This window comes from Chelonia mydas, chromosome 15, assembly GCF_015237465.2.
Source record: "Chelonia mydas isolate rCheMyd1 chromosome 15, rCheMyd1.pri.v2, whole genome shotgun sequence".
NCBI lineage: Eukaryota > Metazoa > Chordata > Testudines > Cheloniidae > Chelonia > Chelonia mydas.
Window position 1 is genome coordinate 29,439,857 of NC_057856.1, and position 16,612 is coordinate 29,456,468.

The 16,612-nt window shown below is 44.8% G+C and overlaps 1 protein-coding gene across 6 annotated transcripts in view; it reads left to right on the forward strand.

Moving 5' to 3' along the window:
• The window catches only part of MVK (mevalonate kinase), a 68,960-nt gene that overhangs the window by 1,387 nt on the left and 50,961 nt on the right, over positions 1-16,612 (forward strand). For 4 of the 6 annotated variants that reach the window (XM_037878978.2, XM_037878977.2, XM_037878980.2 and 1 more), the window contains exons 2-10: positions 9-100; positions 234-381; positions 1,231-1,378; positions 2,396-2,551; positions 6,486-6,589; positions 8,061-8,106; positions 9,591-9,681; positions 10,777-10,893; positions 16,446-16,599. In XM_037878978.2, the coding sequence (XP_037734906.1) occupies positions 23-100; positions 234-381; positions 1,231-1,378; positions 2,396-2,551; positions 6,486-6,589; positions 8,061-8,106; positions 9,591-9,681; positions 10,777-10,893; positions 16,446-16,599 (1,042 nt within the window). In that variant the 5' untranslated portion in view covers positions 9-22. The remainder of the gene's footprint in view (positions 1-8; positions 101-233; positions 382-1,230; positions 1,379-2,395; positions 2,552-6,485; positions 6,590-8,060; positions 8,107-9,590; positions 9,682-10,776; positions 10,894-16,445; positions 16,600-16,612) is intronic. The other 2 variants (XM_037878981.2, XM_037878982.2) reach the window with 1 other exon arrangement.

Below are 16,612 nucleotides of genomic sequence, written 5' to 3' on the forward strand. Positions count from 1 at the left end.
CTTCGCAGGCGAAGCGGCGGACATGCTGGCCAAGCCGCTGACGCTCTCTGCCCCGGGGAAGGCTATTCTCCACGGGGAGCATGCCGTCGTGCATGGCAAGGTAAAGCGCTGGGCTGCGGCTGACAGCCGGACGATGAAAGGCCCTTCGCTTAGGGGCAGCCGTGAACCTTTTGCTGGCTGTTCTGCACAGTGTCTCTGTCCCCTCACTCACCTCTCGCTTTTTTTGTGTGCAGGCAGCTTTGGCTGTGGCCTTGAACCTGAGAACGTTCCTTCAAATTAGACCCAGTAATAACGGAAAGGTCTTAATATGCTTGCCTAATATTGGAACCAGTTTAAACTGGGAAGCCGTCCGGCTCCGGACACTGCTAACGGCATTTTCAGGCAAGTGCTGTTAGAACAATGGAAGTGCATGTCCATATATTTTAAAATCATGAAACCCCTGGCTTCATCCTCTTTTCTGATGTGTGTCGGATCGCACCCCACCCGACTATTGCACTTTGCATGTGCTTGGCAACCATCTCGTGTGTTAATGAGCGTTGTTGGTCAGCAGGTGGCTAGAAGCTACAGTGGGTTTAACTGATTAGGCTTCCCTCTCCCACCAAATCAGGTAGCTGGATTTACTAAGTGTATTCACACTCCCAGAGCCAGTGTTTTAACTGGTCCTCATAGTCCGCAGGCAGCAGATGCACTGGGTGAGACACAAGCGATCTGCGTCAGCAGGAGCTTGTTCCATCTTAACTACTATGATTCTAGCATGCACCATCTCTAGGTTAGCATGTAGGTGCTTTATCAGCAAACCCCAAGGGTCCCTGTAGTTCAGTGTCTTGTTTTGCAAAGTGTCCTGTACCAGTCACTTGTTGTAAAAATCTGTAATCACCTGCCTCCACACCCACCTATACTGTAAGACTTGTATGTCTTGTACCACACCTAGCACAAGTTAATGTGGTTGGCTCTATATGAGTCAGAGATAGAGCCCTTTCCTGGTGTTTCATTTATGATGTTGCTGTGGGTCACGTGAAAGAAGCAGTTCTTCAGTGTAGCTGGTGGTTTCTTCTCGTCCCCCCCTGCCCCCAGTAATCAGTTTGTGCACTGAAGCATAGCAGCAGCTGTCTTTATTCTATTTAGTGTTACTGGACATGCCATTCTTGTAAATATTTCATTCTAATTTGAAACCATGTTTTTTAAGCTTTCTTTGTAAATGAATAATTCCACCACTGATTGCTTTCCTAGATGGCTTGGATGAATCTAAATGCCCCAGCCCAGAACAAATGGATGCACTGAAAGAGTTCGCAGGAATCACTACTGGACTTTCAGCCACTGAGAGCCTTGGTACCCTTGCATTTCTCTATCTGTACCTGTCTATTTCAGCTAAATATGGGTAAGAACATAGTCCTCCTCAGAAATGAATGCAGTATCCTAGGTGTGCATGGTTCCTGTTAAATTTCTTTTCTAATTTCTTGTGAAATTACAGATCTTTAAAGCTAAAATAAGAAACTAAAGGAGGGAAACTTTCCTTTGTATTCTTAGGCTCTTATCTTGTTAGTAACTCTGAGGTGAAATAGCTAAATTGTGCTGAGTGGGTTGGAAATCAGCAAGGATATGCCCAAAACATGATTAGTCATAACTGAGAAATAGTGCTGATCTTCTAAATGTGGTTAACACAGCAGTTGACAATGCTACAGACTACTAAAAGGGCTCTAGAAATGTGATCGGCTGTACGTACTAATGATCTCAGCTGTAGCAAGAGAAACACAATCCTGAGCTCAGTTTTGGCAGTGAAATAATCAAATATTGAAGCATTGTACAGGTCTCTAGCTACATAGGGCTTCATATCACAGCTGCTCTGAACATCTTGGTGATAGTAGGAGTTGAGCTGTGATCAGCCTATTCTAAAACCACATGTCCTTCCCGCTTTAGATAATGGAAATTCTCCTTCACTTTTAGCAGTAGGGAGCCTATTACACACAAATATGCAGTTCCAGTTCTATCAAAGAGAGGACAACAGTACAGACACTAGCCAGCTTATTACAATAGTAAAATATAAACCTACTGTTACTGATGTGGGATCTTAAAATGTTTTAAAAATATATTTCCAAAAATCTGAAGGGTATATTTATGGTGTTCTATTAATAAATCACCCCTAGCACTGGGATAAAAACCAATGGAAATGAGAAATCCAATTTAGCTAGGCTTTCTTCTAGCACAATGGATTTGCAAAGCTGCTCAGCTGTGCTAGCTGAAAGTTCAGGAGGCCCATGTCTGTCATATACTTGTGTGTATGCTGACACCACCAGTTGGCTGGTGGTGTGATCACAGCAATTTTAGTTTGCATCTGTTGCCTTTGATCTCCAGAATGTTACTGGCATTTTATGCAACGCATTTTAATGTGTTTCAGACAGATACCAAGCGTGGAGATAGTGGTGTGGTCTGAGCTGCCCACGGGAGCTGGGCTAGGCTCAAGTGCTGCCTATTCTGTTTGTTTGGCAGCTGCCTTGTTGACTGCATGTGGAGCCATTGGCTGCCCATTAGAGGAGGAGAAGTCCATCGTCAGGTAAAGCATCTGAAAAGCCTGTGTATCTTGGGTGTGTAGAATTGGGGTAGCATATAATGTTCCCTAAATCTCCAGTGAGAAGCAAATGAATGTTGCTTGTTTCTTAACTTCATATTCCTGTCTCTCTGAGCTGATGGCTTGAAGTTAGTGACCTAGTGTCAGGATACAAAATGTGATTCCAAGACATGACCTGTTAAAAATGTTCTGCTTTAGTGCCTGTAGCAATGACTTACAAGATTATGCAGGTACACAGAGCCAAGCAATGAGACCTCTGTCCCCTAATATATTTTTCAGCAAACTTCTATCTGTTCATACAACATACTGTACTAGCAAAAATGCATCTTCCAAATTATACTGGAAGTGGTGTAAACATCTGCATCTCTTAATTGTAATTTGTAGTTTGGATGCAGTGTAATTTTCAGTTACAGTTTGAATGCAAAAGGGTAAGTGAAGCTTCAAGAGGTCATCTTTCATAGGGTCTTCACTTAACATTGAAGAAAAAAATATAACAAGATAGGTGAACTCATGTAAACTTAACACACATTCCTATATCTATGGAAGCCCCTTTATGGCCCTGTTCACCATCTTCCACCCTCTCATCAAAACGCACTTGTGCTGTGAGGTCTGTAAACTTGGATCTTCCCCTGAACCTGATTGAGCAGGTAAAGAATAAGACCATGTAACCGTTAACCTCAGCAACTGCATAAGAATGGCCATACTGGTCTGGCATGATCTCCCTTCCGTAGTCCTTGCCTTCCCAACCCATCAGCCCTCCTGCAGGGTCCCAACATCTGTCCTTGTGTTTACTTAGGACAGCAATTGCCAGTTCACAAGCCTCCACTGAAGACACTACATGGGCACAGGGGTGTGCCTGTGCCCATCCCCTGAGTTGCAGACAGAGGGACAAGGTGGTTATTTCTCCATAGAGTTCAGTGTACATATGGTGCTGGAGGAGCAATAATGAACCTTTCTGATTTCTTCAGGAAGTTGTATCCGTTTGTCCTTTACAAGCTGTATAAGTAACGAGGCATTTGCCAGCAGGGCCTGGCGTTGTATTGCCCAGTAAATTATGCGTCAGTGCCAGTAGTCCTACACCTTGGTGACACCTTTTCTTCTTCCCTCTTCATCAGAGGGGGAGAATCCAGTTTAGAATTAGACAGAAGAACCGTCAATGGTTAAGAAAATAATCCTGCTTGAAGAATAGTCACAGCCCCAAGCAGTTCAGGGACACCAGCCAAAAGTGTTTTGAGACCAGATGTTTGGCAGCATCCTTGTTAACTACAGTGACAAATGAAAAGTATCCTTGAAGTGCAATATCCTAGAGAAGGAGAGGAAAGCATCACTCCCAAAGAATGCCCTGTGATGGGGCAGTGAGTAGTGATGAGTCAGGACTGGGATAGTTTGTGCTTTAGCCCCAGGTTACACATGTTGGCTTAACCTTCCACAGAAATATAATTTCTACTCTTCTTTCTCTCTCTCCCCTTGTAAAGGTCTGTGATTCTAATCCCCACTGCCAAACAGTGCAGTCTGTTCACAGCTGCATAATGCAAGGGCGAATATTAAAAGTTGCAAGTGAAGTAAGGAGCTGTGTGTGAAATGCAAGCTGTTCAGGCTCAGACACCTCCCAGTAATATGAAGATCTCTGCATGAAGGGCAGACACGTGCTCTTTTGGAGAGCTGCATCCATTTACGTTATGGTGCAACGCTTGATGCCGCTCTAGTTGGAATTGATTTTAATATTTCCATTATCGACCTTGATTTTTAGGCCTTAATATCATATTTGGAGCACAATGGGAGCCAATACAGGGTGTTTTTATTAATGACACACAGTATGCCCGTAACATGGCTCTTTATAAATTGGTGACTGAGCAGAAAAAGGCTTAAATTGCATGTGCCTTGAAAATTGTGTCTTTAAATAAGAGGTATTAAGAGAATTTGGTGCTGGGCCAGAGAGTACTGGGATCAAGGGTCTCAGTTTAGCCACAGAGCAGTCGGCACTACTGCAATAAATAGTAGAGAATGGCCATTCATGAAACCACCTCCCCCTTACTGTGACTCTACCATAATGCTATGGGAGAGAAGGTATATCGATCCCCACACCCGTCTGAATTCTTGGCCTCTTTTCTAGTAACTGTCAACAATGATGACAACTCTGACCATTGCTTGTGTGATGTAGGCCGCAGTCTGTCAGGATCCACCAACTCATTTTGTATACACCAAACACTGATCCGACACTACTGATCTGGATCAGTACCAGCAACCTACAGTTGAAGGTTCTATGTCTCCTTATGAGCCCTCCAGCCCTCATCACCCCACTCCACTCTATAAATACTTAGAACACATATATGCACACCCAGTCCATACACAGTGCCGTATGTTCTGCATGCTCAGCAAATTCCACAAACCCACCTTGTGCACTCAAAACAACTGCTCCAACAGACTAGTGCACATTGACACTGATATTAATATCCAATGTCTCAGCATCAATTATAGTCTGTACAGTTCAAAGTTAGCTTTTGGTGCAGTGAGAGTATGAATTTGACAGGTTTTTAGAGTACAAGGCTCAAAATAGGAATTACATGATAGGGCAGAAGAACATCGATTTTGTGTAGGCATCATACAGTCTTTAGTGTAACAATGAGAATAGTTGGTGAACCATACTGAAGCAAGGGACCAATACTGGGATCCCACCTGCTTCCTGGCAGTGTTTTCCTGTATCTCCCTACCCCTTGAGATCTCATCGGCAAACATCTCTTTATCCCTCTTATGCCTAAAGTCTCTTGATTTTTCTCACTGCTGTTTAATCCTGTGAAGCATTTTGGGATATGGATTATACAAACAACACTGTTTAAAAGTAGTTGTAATTAGCTGTAATACTGACCTGCTTTTACTACTCCCTTGCTGAAGGGCTGGCTTTTTTCGCTGCACATTCTAGTTAATGTTAATCTTCACCAGTGCATGACTGCCATTTTCCTCTCCTCTCCAACCTGTGTTTCACATCATGTACAAATAGTAATAATCTATGGATTACAATCCTGCTTTTAGGCCAGAGCCCCACTGTTCCTGGCACTATACAAACAGATAACTATGAGATGGCCTCTGCCAAGCAGAGTTTATAACTTAAATTTAAGATGAGACCACAGGTGGATGCAGCAGGCAGACGGGGAAGCATGAGGAATAGTGCTTACTACTTCTCATTTCCCTAGCTGCTAGAGGGCTGTGATTGTTCCTCACGTAGAATGATTTTCTTAACCATTGATGGCTCTTCTCTCTCAGCTGGATTCTCCCCCTCTGAGGAAGGGGGAAGAAGAAAAGTGGCACTGAGGTGTATGCCTATTGGCAAAAAAGCGTATTAAACATCTAATTACAGTATCAGTGAGGAAAGGAAGTATTATCCCCATTCTTACTGATAGAGACCCAGAAGCCAAGAGTCCAATGTTGTGTTCAAGACCACAGAAAGAGTCTGTCAGATCCAGGTGTTCCAGGCATCCAGCCCTTTGCTTGCACTGCTACACTGCCTTTTTCGGGTGGAGATTTAGCCAGACTCAGCAGTGACACACACAGCTCTGCTTGGAACCTTCCAGAACATTTCCTCACATGCTGCTTTCATGGTGCCAACACTCTGTAGCGGTTGCTGTGTTCATACTGACTCCATCTTGTGACTGTTAGAAGCAGATGCGCTTAAGTGTGTGGCTTAGATACAAAGGTGATGGTATCTTGGATGGCAGTGCTGCTTTCACTGGGCTGATCACTACTTCATCCTGTTAATTTGTGTGGGGGTTCATTTCCCCTCCCCCGCGAGGTGTCCCCCTTGACATGCTGCGCTTCAGTCTGCTCATGTGATTCCTGCTGCTGTTTATGGCTAGTGGACTCCTTGGTTCCTGTGGCATGTTGCCCACTTGTAGTAGTTTTAAACTGTTTTCTTGCCTTTCAGGTGGCCTGAGGAGGAGCTGGATTTAATTAACAGATGGGCCTTTCGGGGAGAGCAGGTCATCCATGGCAAGCCTTCTGGTGTGGATAACTCTGTAGCAACTTGGGGTATGTATTTTTCAGTCTCAGTCCATTCCTCTTTGGCTCTGAATACAGGTGCTGTCACTGTCAGAGTAGAAGAGGCCACTACTTGGGCATTGGGAATGATGGCTTTTCCAGTCCCCTTCGTACACTGCTGCATAGCTGGTGCAGGGAGATCGGATGGGATTTGCCCTGGGTACAATTCCTAAGTAGCACTTCAGCAAAGAATCCAAAGGGCCTCGCAGACTGCAGTGAATCTAAGTGGACTTTCAGTATGCCTCTCAAATCACTCACAGCCCTTTATGCAGGGAGTTTTGACTATATAAAAATGTGTCCAAAATCCATCCTGCAGACTGACTGTTCAGCCTCGGTCTCTGTCCTCTGCAGACACTGGATTAGAAAGGGAAGAGCACAAGTAAAGCCTCTTCTCTACACCATCTTAGTACCAAATCCTCTTCTATAGTTTTCCGCTGTGTTGTTGCCAGCCTGCTCTAGTAGAGACTCGCTGCTTATTGATGGCATAGAATGAAGGTAACGTTACCCCAGAATAAACCTCTCGTACATTAGCAATGTTAGTAATACTTTCACCTCTTCAGGAGGGAGAGAGAATGGTCTGTTGAACTGGATGGGGTGGGGGGAAGGAACCAGAAACTCCCAAGTTCTGATTCTGGCTTTGACCTTGAAGTCATGCTTTCTTTCGGTGCCTCTGTTTCCCTATTTGTAAAATAGGAGTAATGCCTCATAGGGGTGTTGGGAGGCTTAATTCACTAATCTCTGACTCACTATATGAATCTCCCTCATTCACATTAATGCCTTGGAAGAGGAGCCCTCATGGAAATAACTGGAATTTACAAATTATGGAGCAAATAAATATAAATTAAAAAAAAAAAAATCTCTTTGGAAAATGTACATACTTGGTCACCTGTACCTTAGTCTTTATTATGTGCAAGTGTGTTGTGATGCTTTTTGCGAGCGCGTTTATTAATAATCAGACTTCATCACAGCTACTCCATGAAAACATTGGGAAGTGGATAATGAAGTAGCAAGCTTGCTGACTGGTGGGGTTCTGTTGGGTTACTAACAGTTATTCTTCACAAATATTCACACTCTGCCCTGAATCTGGTGTTTAATATGTTTAAATCTACTCCAGAAGTCTTCATTTGATTCTTACTTCGTTATTTTAGACCAATGAAGACTTGATTCTAACCTAACTCTCTCCATTTGAAATATCTCTTTATTTTCTATGGCCCTCAGTACAGGAAAGCAAAGGGTGAAGGCACCAAGTTACTCATATTTGGGCCAGATCTCCCACTGAAGTTAATGGAGCACTGCCTGTTCACACCATCTGAGGATCTAGCCCATTGTTTTGCCTGTGCTTCTTGCAATTAACTTCTCATGCTGTAGGTTAGTTTCTGCAGATGAAAGACCCTATATACTTATTAAACATATTATTTTCAAATGTGTTGCATACTATGACTATGTATGTATTTTACTTTAGGTGGAGTACTCAGATTTCAGTCAGGAAAAATCACATCATTGAAGAGGTAATATTAAAATTATATACACACACAGAACATATATCTGTGTAGAGTTTATGGTCTAAAGGTATGAGAGTAACAAAATAATGCTGAACAGTGTGAGTAGGAATCTTGCAGCCAGAACCCTGTATTGGACCTATCGGGTAGCTTTAATATCTCGAAAACCAGTTTTGTTGTCTTGGGTTGGAGAAGAATGAGGCCAATGAAATGTCTGGTTATTGTCTGAAGTTAGATTATAAGGCAAAAGTTCAATATTAATTTCATGGCCTTATAGGCAGCAGGATCAAGTCAGCTCCTAGCAGCAAATGATCTTTTAAAAGAACAAAACAAAACCACAGTTTCTTGCATATTGAATTTTAGAACTGTACAAAAACCAAGCTGTAAAGCGAGAACAAATCCTGGTTCAGAATGCTCTCTATACCTCCAACCAATGAACTATAATCCAATGCTATTAAAATCTTTCACGGTGCATGAAATTGCTCTGTTAGCAGTTAATGTCTCCGGCTGGCTGGTCTCACGAATGGTGTTTCAAAGGAGAGAGATTTTTAGCTGAAAAACATGGATCTCAGTAAGCACGTTTGTCATATTTGTAGAACCAGAACAGTTGTATCAATGTATGTGTAACTGAGAGCACCGAGTCCCAACCCAGCAAAGCACTTGAGCACCTGCTTACTGACGTTAACAGGACTTCTCATGCTTAAGTATGTTGTTAGATTATGGTCTTAAATAGCCAGCCTGTTCTAGAGGGGTGATAGTCCAACAGCCAGACTGCCTACTTTGACCGAGATCTTCTCGATGCAGTAGAGAAGGGAAGCTCTCATGTTTTGGCTCCTTGATTCTCTGCTCGTCTTCATTCCAGACTAGGTTAGAGCAGTCTGTAGGTGAGATGGACCTAAACAAGAGGAGTCTAGAGTGCTGTGGTAAAAACCTGGCACCACCTTCAGATACATTTTTTAAAATGGAGGGTTTTATTGATTATACATTTTTAAATATTTAAATCCGTACAGTAGCCTTTGTATTTTTTGGGCGTGAAGGGACAAATGGTGAGAAGCAAATTAATTTTGTTTCTGCTAAAATGATCAGCAGTGAAATAGTTAACCATGTTGACAATAAAACGGACACCATTAGACTTCAGAGCAGACAAATCAAAATGGCAGTTCACAGCTCTCAAAGCTCTCAAAACACAGGAAGATGTCACTGCATCAGTTTACATTAGCCTCACATTTTCAAGTTTATTTTCATGATCCCAAGAGGTAGGCACTTTTTAAAAAGGTGGAGATTCTAGAGCCTAATTATGTAGCAAAGTTTGTGGCTCTGGAATAGTGGAATACATTGGGCCCTGCCTGTACGTGTAGATATTACATGCATTAATGTTGTTTGACCATGACATGAACGGGGGAGTACATTTTTTGATGGATGTGGAATAAACCTTGGACATTGCCCAGTTATCAAGAGGAAAATGAATTTCAGAATGTTTGTTCTGTTTTCAGAGTGCCAACTCTAATGATCTTATTGACCAACACAAAAGTCTCTCGGAGCACCAAGATCCTTGTGGCAGGTGTCAAAGACAAGATCCTTAAGGTGCAGCATCTTTTTGGTTCATGACCGTGACATAGAAGCACATCTATTAATTGAGCCAACCCAATGGTAGCACGGCAGTACATTGATTGTTAGGGGGTGGGGAGAGTTGACCTGCACTTATGAGTAATCCCAGGATCCCTTCCATGGGGGGTAGCAGGGTGTGCATTTGCATGGATTTCTTGGAAGCTGTTAAGTGATATTACTATGTTGCTCCTGGCATTATGCGGCATGAGCAAGGGGAAGAGAAAGGGCTTCCCCCCCCCCCCCCCAAAAAAAAAAAAAAAAAGGAGTAGGTCAAAATATACTCACTAAGATGATGCGTTGGATATGATGCTGACTGTAGAGTTTCTATGTCACTCCAGCCAAGTCAGCTTAACAGGACTCCTCCAGAAGTTGTCCCTATTATCTGGCTTTCTATGCTCAGTGGCGTGGAGTCTCGGCTGCTATGCAATTCTGATATAAAGGATTTATTTCTCATCATTCCCCATGATGAGCAGCTATTAATCCAAACTCTGTGCCAGGACTTCCCTTTTTTAACTAAAATGAGGACCTGGCCATGATCCTTCCTGTTGTTGCAGTGACAAGCAGCTTGGTGAACCCCAAGCATTCAAAAACCATGTCTGGCTCGAAAGAATCAAGAGTCTCATTAAAACTCATGAGTTTTAAAAGGCTATTTTTTCTTTTATAATTTGCCTTCTGAATTTTAGAACCTTTCGAGTTTTGTTTCCAGGCTTGTCTCTGCAACCAGAGGGCTAGAAACTTTTTTGGTGAAAATACCTGTTTTTCATTTAAAAAAATAAATAAATAAATAAAAATCCCCAACTCTAGGAGCTTGGGGCTTTAAGAAAAATGCCAAACATCATTAGTCTCTCAACAAAATCACAAGAGTTTGCAACCCTGAAATACCCAACTTAACCCTGTTTCTCTCTTCTTTTCCTCTGATGCCCCAAATGTGACCAGCTTCTGCTTTAGATCCCTTATTGCACATGAATTGTCCAGCCTCAGAGGGCTTGGCCCACCTCCAGCACAATAGCAGTGAAGCCACGGAACACCACAGAGCTGTCTTCATGTCTCTCATTTTTCTTCTTGTCACAGTTTCCTGCTATAATGAACCCAGTGCTTGCCTCAATAGATGCAATTTCTCACGAGTGTGAAAGTGTTCTAGAAGCAATGGCTGTGAGTCCATCACAGGATTATTACCCTGTGCTAGAGGTAAGGGACTCTTTCGCTTGTATTTTTAGACACTGTTATAGTCGCACATCAAAACATCATTTAAAGATCATTAAGGTTGGGAGAGATTTCGATAGCAGGAAATGTTCAGTTCAGAGTGAACCACAACTTATATCTGGTATCATTAATACACTCCCTATGTCTGAAGTAGTTAAGGTACTGTTGCTACCTCCTGTATATAAAACTTGTTTGCTTTTATTATTCTTTCAGAGCCAGACATTTCATTTCCCTTAGTTGAAGGGACACCGAGTTAGTTCAGAATCAAAATGTCCCCTTCCTTAGAATAGTTTGTGATTTGATGGCCAGTAGCTCTTTATAAAACTATCATTCTCATTACTGCCAAAGCCAATACGGAAGCACAAAACTCAGCAGCCGCCATTTCTGATAGACTATTTAGAAACCAGCCCCCGCTTTGTGCTTGTCCTGTCTCCAGGCTCAGGAGAGCAGATAGCAATTGTTGTGCCCAGAACTGTTTTGACATTGATGCATGAAGTGAATAAGATCTGTGTTCATTTTGGCTCCATTCAAAGCACGGGGAGGCTGTTGTGGAAACGACTTTCAAGTTTAAAGACTTTTTTTTTCCCCTCCACGCAAATGTACGGGGTAGTGTCCTCAGTGTTCTGATTATAATGAAGTAATTATTAGTTAGTGTTGGGAAAACTTAACTGACCAACTGCATCTGTTGGGACATGTTTTATTATGGCCAGGTGGATGAATCCACATCTGGTATGGGAGCAGGGGAGTCCCATGTGCTAAATGCTGAATGGTTAGGGTGCTCAGAAATAGAGATGTTGATGGGACAGAATTCAAGCAACAAGAGACATAAATTGCAGTGACCTGCTTTATTGCAAGAACAGCTGGCTGCTGCTTCTTCCATTCCTGGAGGTGTTGATAGATAGCGAGGTGTCCTGTTTTTCTCTTCCCACCCACACAAAACCTTTCCTCCTCGGTTGCAATAAGGAGTCACCTTTACTGGTGGGAATGCAGATGCTCTACCCAAGGTCAGTTCACAATCAGTTTTCACCAGGAGAGGTTTGAAAGCGTAGTTTTTGTTTCCATCGCCCCTCATTTGTGTTTCTTGCTGTATCCGGTTGTGAAGGCTGGAGCCTCCGGTGGAACAATGAGCAATCTGTCTCCCTTTGCAGTAGGGCCTTGCTGCCGTGGATGGAGCAGTGGTGAACAGGTGGAGATGAGTGCATGTACCCGTCATGTCTGGGGAAGAGAAAGATATGGGGATATCGCAAGGCCAGACAGAGATGGTGTCAGGAAGTGAGCCTGGCAGATGGCTGAGGAACAACAAAGGCATTGACAGTTGTGACAGGCTCAAAGTCTGGGTCAGAAAGAGCACTGAGGGCCATGGAGAACGAGTGGAAGCCTTGTGCTAACACACAGGACTGGTTTTCAGGACTCCTGGGTTCTCTGCTGCACGAATCCTGTTTGAATTTGAGCAGGTCACTTAAGTTTTCCATCTCAATGTCAGTTCTCCAGTCCATAAAATGGAGCTAAGGTTCCCTTTCCCGCAGAGGTGCTTTGAGACTTCCATTCTTAGTGGCTGTAAACGCTGTGAGGTCCAAGGAGAGAGATGGCTATCTCGATACAAAGTTGTGCCACGCTGTTGTCATGCAGCACAGTGCTTATTCAGAGCATAACGGTTGGCATTTTCTCCCTCACATTTTCATGCTGAGGCTCTCCTGTGCTACGCTACCACTCTCTCCATTCAGAGCCACTTACAGTGCTGTATAGTCTCATAGAGTACATTCCTTAGGAAAGAGAGATCTTCTGAGAGAGCTGTGTGCTGTCAAACCTGCAAATGGCTTTAGTGCGTGTCCTATGTGAGATGAGTTTTGATAGGTCTCAGTCCAGTTCCCAAGGACCTGTATCAAAATTAGGATTTTGCTTTTACCACTGCACCAAGATGGTAGAATGATTTTGTATGAAAGTTGTGTTCTGGGTAACTTAGTGGAGTGCTACCTAATGGTTAGACCAGGAGACTGAGTCTGAAGTCTGGGGTCTGTTCCCGGGTTTGCTACTGACTTGCAGTGTGACCTGAGACAATTCACTTCACCTTTGTCTTTCATCCGTCCAGCAGTCAAATGAACGGAGGTTGTGAGGTTTAGTTTGAAGAGTGCTTTGATATCCCCAGATAAAAGAGAGGTCCTGTTTAAATTACAAGGAGGAGGAATGCTGCAGTAAGTTGGTTTGTTTGTCTTGTGTCTGAAGAGCCCACAGAGGCATGGTTGATGTATGCTGCATACATACATATCTCTATTTTTTGACTGTTGCTGTAGCTGAAATGTGCAGTTCTGGACATCTTTGTACTTAAGCCGTTGAACCAGTCTACTGTGTCATAAGCTGTCATCTGACTCCTAGCAGATTTTGGATTGGAATATGACAGGTGTCTTGGATCATCATAGACAGCATTGTGCCCTGCACTCAGGCATATAGAGGCCCCTGGATGGACGTCTATCCAATCCAGTGTAGGCAGCTTGCAGCGCATACATGCTAAACACTGCTGGCTAATCCATCTTCCCTCATTTATCTAAAGTACGTTGCAAATTGGTGTGTGTGGGGTGGGGGAATATTTTTGCATCATCCAATACCCACATGGTGTTTACAGGAGACCCATGCAGGGCTGGATAGGGAGCCACGGTGATTGACACCTTCCATGCTGTCCTGTAGCTCCTAGCTCTGTGTAGTCAAAGCATCATCCGAAGGTGAGCCACTAACTGCAGCCTGTGCTTATCAAAAGTCAGGTGGAGGCACGGCAGAGGCTCGTCATGGCACTGTGTGAAGAGACTGGCCCTGGGTATGGAAGAGAGCAAATCTCTCAAAGAACATTGTGTACTTGGCCTGCTGGCTTTTCAGCTGGTCTCTAGTTAACATCGCCTGTGGCTGCCAGCTGCTCCTCTCTGCTACATTATGTCACTGAATCATGGCCCTGTTCTGTGTAAAACCTTAAGGCGTCAGGATTTTGTGGCTAGCAAACTCTTACTTCCTTTCAAATATATCAGAATGGGGCGTGTTGGAAGGACAATCTTGTGGTTAAGGGAATTCTGGGTTCAGTTCCTGACTCTGCCACAGACCCACCGTGTGACCATGGGCAGGTCACTTAACCTCTCTGTTCCTTAATTCCCCATCTGTAACATGGGAATGATGATCATTCGTCTCTCCCACGCTCATTTGTCTGCCTGTTTAGACTGTAGGTCTTCCAGGCAAGGTCCGTCTCTTCCAGAATGTGTGTTTGTAGAGCATCTAGTACAGTGGGGCCCAATCTTGGTGGGGGCTTCTGCGTACGGTCGTAATACAAATCATTCTTTCTGTGGTGGTCTCAGGTGGCAGATGGATCCAGTTCAGAGCCAGAATGGCTAGTGTGACTGGCTAGAACTAGCAAGGGGAGGTGATGGGTGGGTTGAGCTTAATTGGGGCTGGGACTGTTATTCTGGCTCAGGCTGCTCAGTCGCTGCCCACCGACCTGACCTGCTAATTATAACTTGTGCCCATTCATGTACACTTAACATCCTGTGTGTGGGCTTCTAGTGCTGCTTTAAGAAATTTCCTCTCTCATCCACTCTTGTCTCATTAGCCTGTTTTTCAGTGGTCTGCTGGTAATGGTCTGTGCCTTGTCTACGGCAGCATTTCAGCCAGCTGCTCCTTTCCAGTTAACTCCTTTAATTCTTAGCTTCCATTTTCTTAAACAAAAAAACCCCCTCACTTTATTCTTGTACTTTTTAAATGTCGATGTGCGCGTGTTTAGTTAGTTCTGTGCTAGCTGCCAGGTCAGCCCTGTGCTGTAACGTTCCATGTCTGCAAGGCAGACGCGCTATGGGCAGTGCAGGCTTCCCCCATCAACGTGCTCCAGCCAGTTGTCCAGCTCATCTCTGGGACTGCTCATCTCTGGGGGAAATTGAGTCGTTCAGTCACCATGGCCCATTCAGTCCTTGGCCTCTCTGAAGCTGCCATTCATGCTTGGTTTTGTGGTGTTGGATACCTGTGCTCTGGGAGTGGACTTAGTTTCTCCAACTCATATATTAAAGGACACTGAACAGTTGTTGGATTGTGATAACTTTGGACCCAGATTGCCAGGGGCTGTATTTGAACTGCACAATAGAGGTGAAAGGGCCTGTATCCTGTTATCAATCTCCTGGGCCATTCATGCCTCCCTGCCACAAGCAACTAACTGTAGTAACAGCAGGATTTGGACCTGAGTAGTCCTGTAGCTATTGCAATATCCTGGCCCGCTGGAGACCTGCGTGAGAGAGTAGCCTCAGGGTTCTGGCTGCTTGCATTAGCTGGGCTTGTGAATGCTGTAGAAATCCTCTCTGCTTTGGAAAAAGGCTTGCTTTGTACTTCCATAGCCACAGATGGTCCCAGAATGGAGGACTGCAGGAAACGTGAAAGAGCGTGACTTGGATTGGCCAACAAATACCTAGAGTAACGGCTCATGCTGGGGGAAGCCCCTTGGTCTGGGTCCTGGATCTCTGCCCTGCAGTGGGGGGAGAAGTGCTGTATGATACAAACAAGTGAGATTTTGATGTTTATCACTGCCTTGGCAGTGCCACTTTATGTCACTGGAGCTGGATGGATTGCAGAATCGGCCAGGAATGGGAGAGATCCCAGCATGATTCCTTTCCCACAGCTAGAGAAGGATTTGTACAGCGTCCTGTTTGGTGCATGCGTAGCAGGAGTGAGAGGAAGCAGGCCAAGAGTATTGAGGGCTGAAGTTCACCGTGCCTGCAGTGATGGCAGCTCTCTGCGCCCTCTGCTTCCTTTGGCCTCTCTCTTTTTTTTTTTTTTTTTTTTTTTAAAAGACGTTATAAAATGAACTGATCTGTGCCCGCGCAGTAGTCAGTGAGGGAAGGAAGAGGGAGCAGGGCTAGACTAGAAGCCTGAGGCTGCTGGTGGGCTCGGTCTCATTGTTCAGCATTTGCTTGTTCCTGGGCAGCCTTATGCTGTGTCGCAGTAAGATGTGTCAGTCTGTCAGTGACTTCCTAACAGGTCGCTGTACACAGTACAGCCCTGCTTGCAGGCGCCTTGGAATAGCGACCTCTCTCACTGGAACAGAGATGTGTTTTGGAGGATTGAGATCCAGAGCTGTCCTTAGGGGACAGCAAATCGGGGTGACTGCTCTGGCCCACATGCTTTGGGTGGGCCATGTGGGCTGGCGCGATTGGCCGGCACCACGTGGGCAGTGTGTGAACTGCTGGCTGGGGGAGGCTAACCCCCAGCCCCGCCCCTTCCACCCAAGGGAGAGCGCGCAGTGGCACTGCTGCAGCATCTCCCGCCCCAGGAATGCGGGCTGCGTGGCCCCAGCCCCCTGGAGACCAGCGGTGCTGCCAAAGTGGGGTCCGGGGGGAGTGGAGTGTGCGTAGGGCCACGCCTGGCTGTTTGGGGGGAGACAGTCTCCCTTACCCACCCACCCCTGGTGTGGCCGATCCTGGAAGTGTCTGATTTGTCACTTCTGCCCTGGGCGCTGCACCCCCGCTAGGGCCGGACCTGCGATCCATGTGGTTTTGTTGTCTTTGCTTTGTTTTAAGGAGCTCTTTGATATAAACCAGCATCACTTAAATGTGATTGGAGTTGGCCATCCCTCACTGGACAGCGTGTGCCGAGTGACCGCCACGCATGGGCTGCACAGTAAGCTGACTGGCGCTGGAGGAGGTGGCTGCGCAATCACTTTGTTAAGACCAGGTCAGGAATCCTT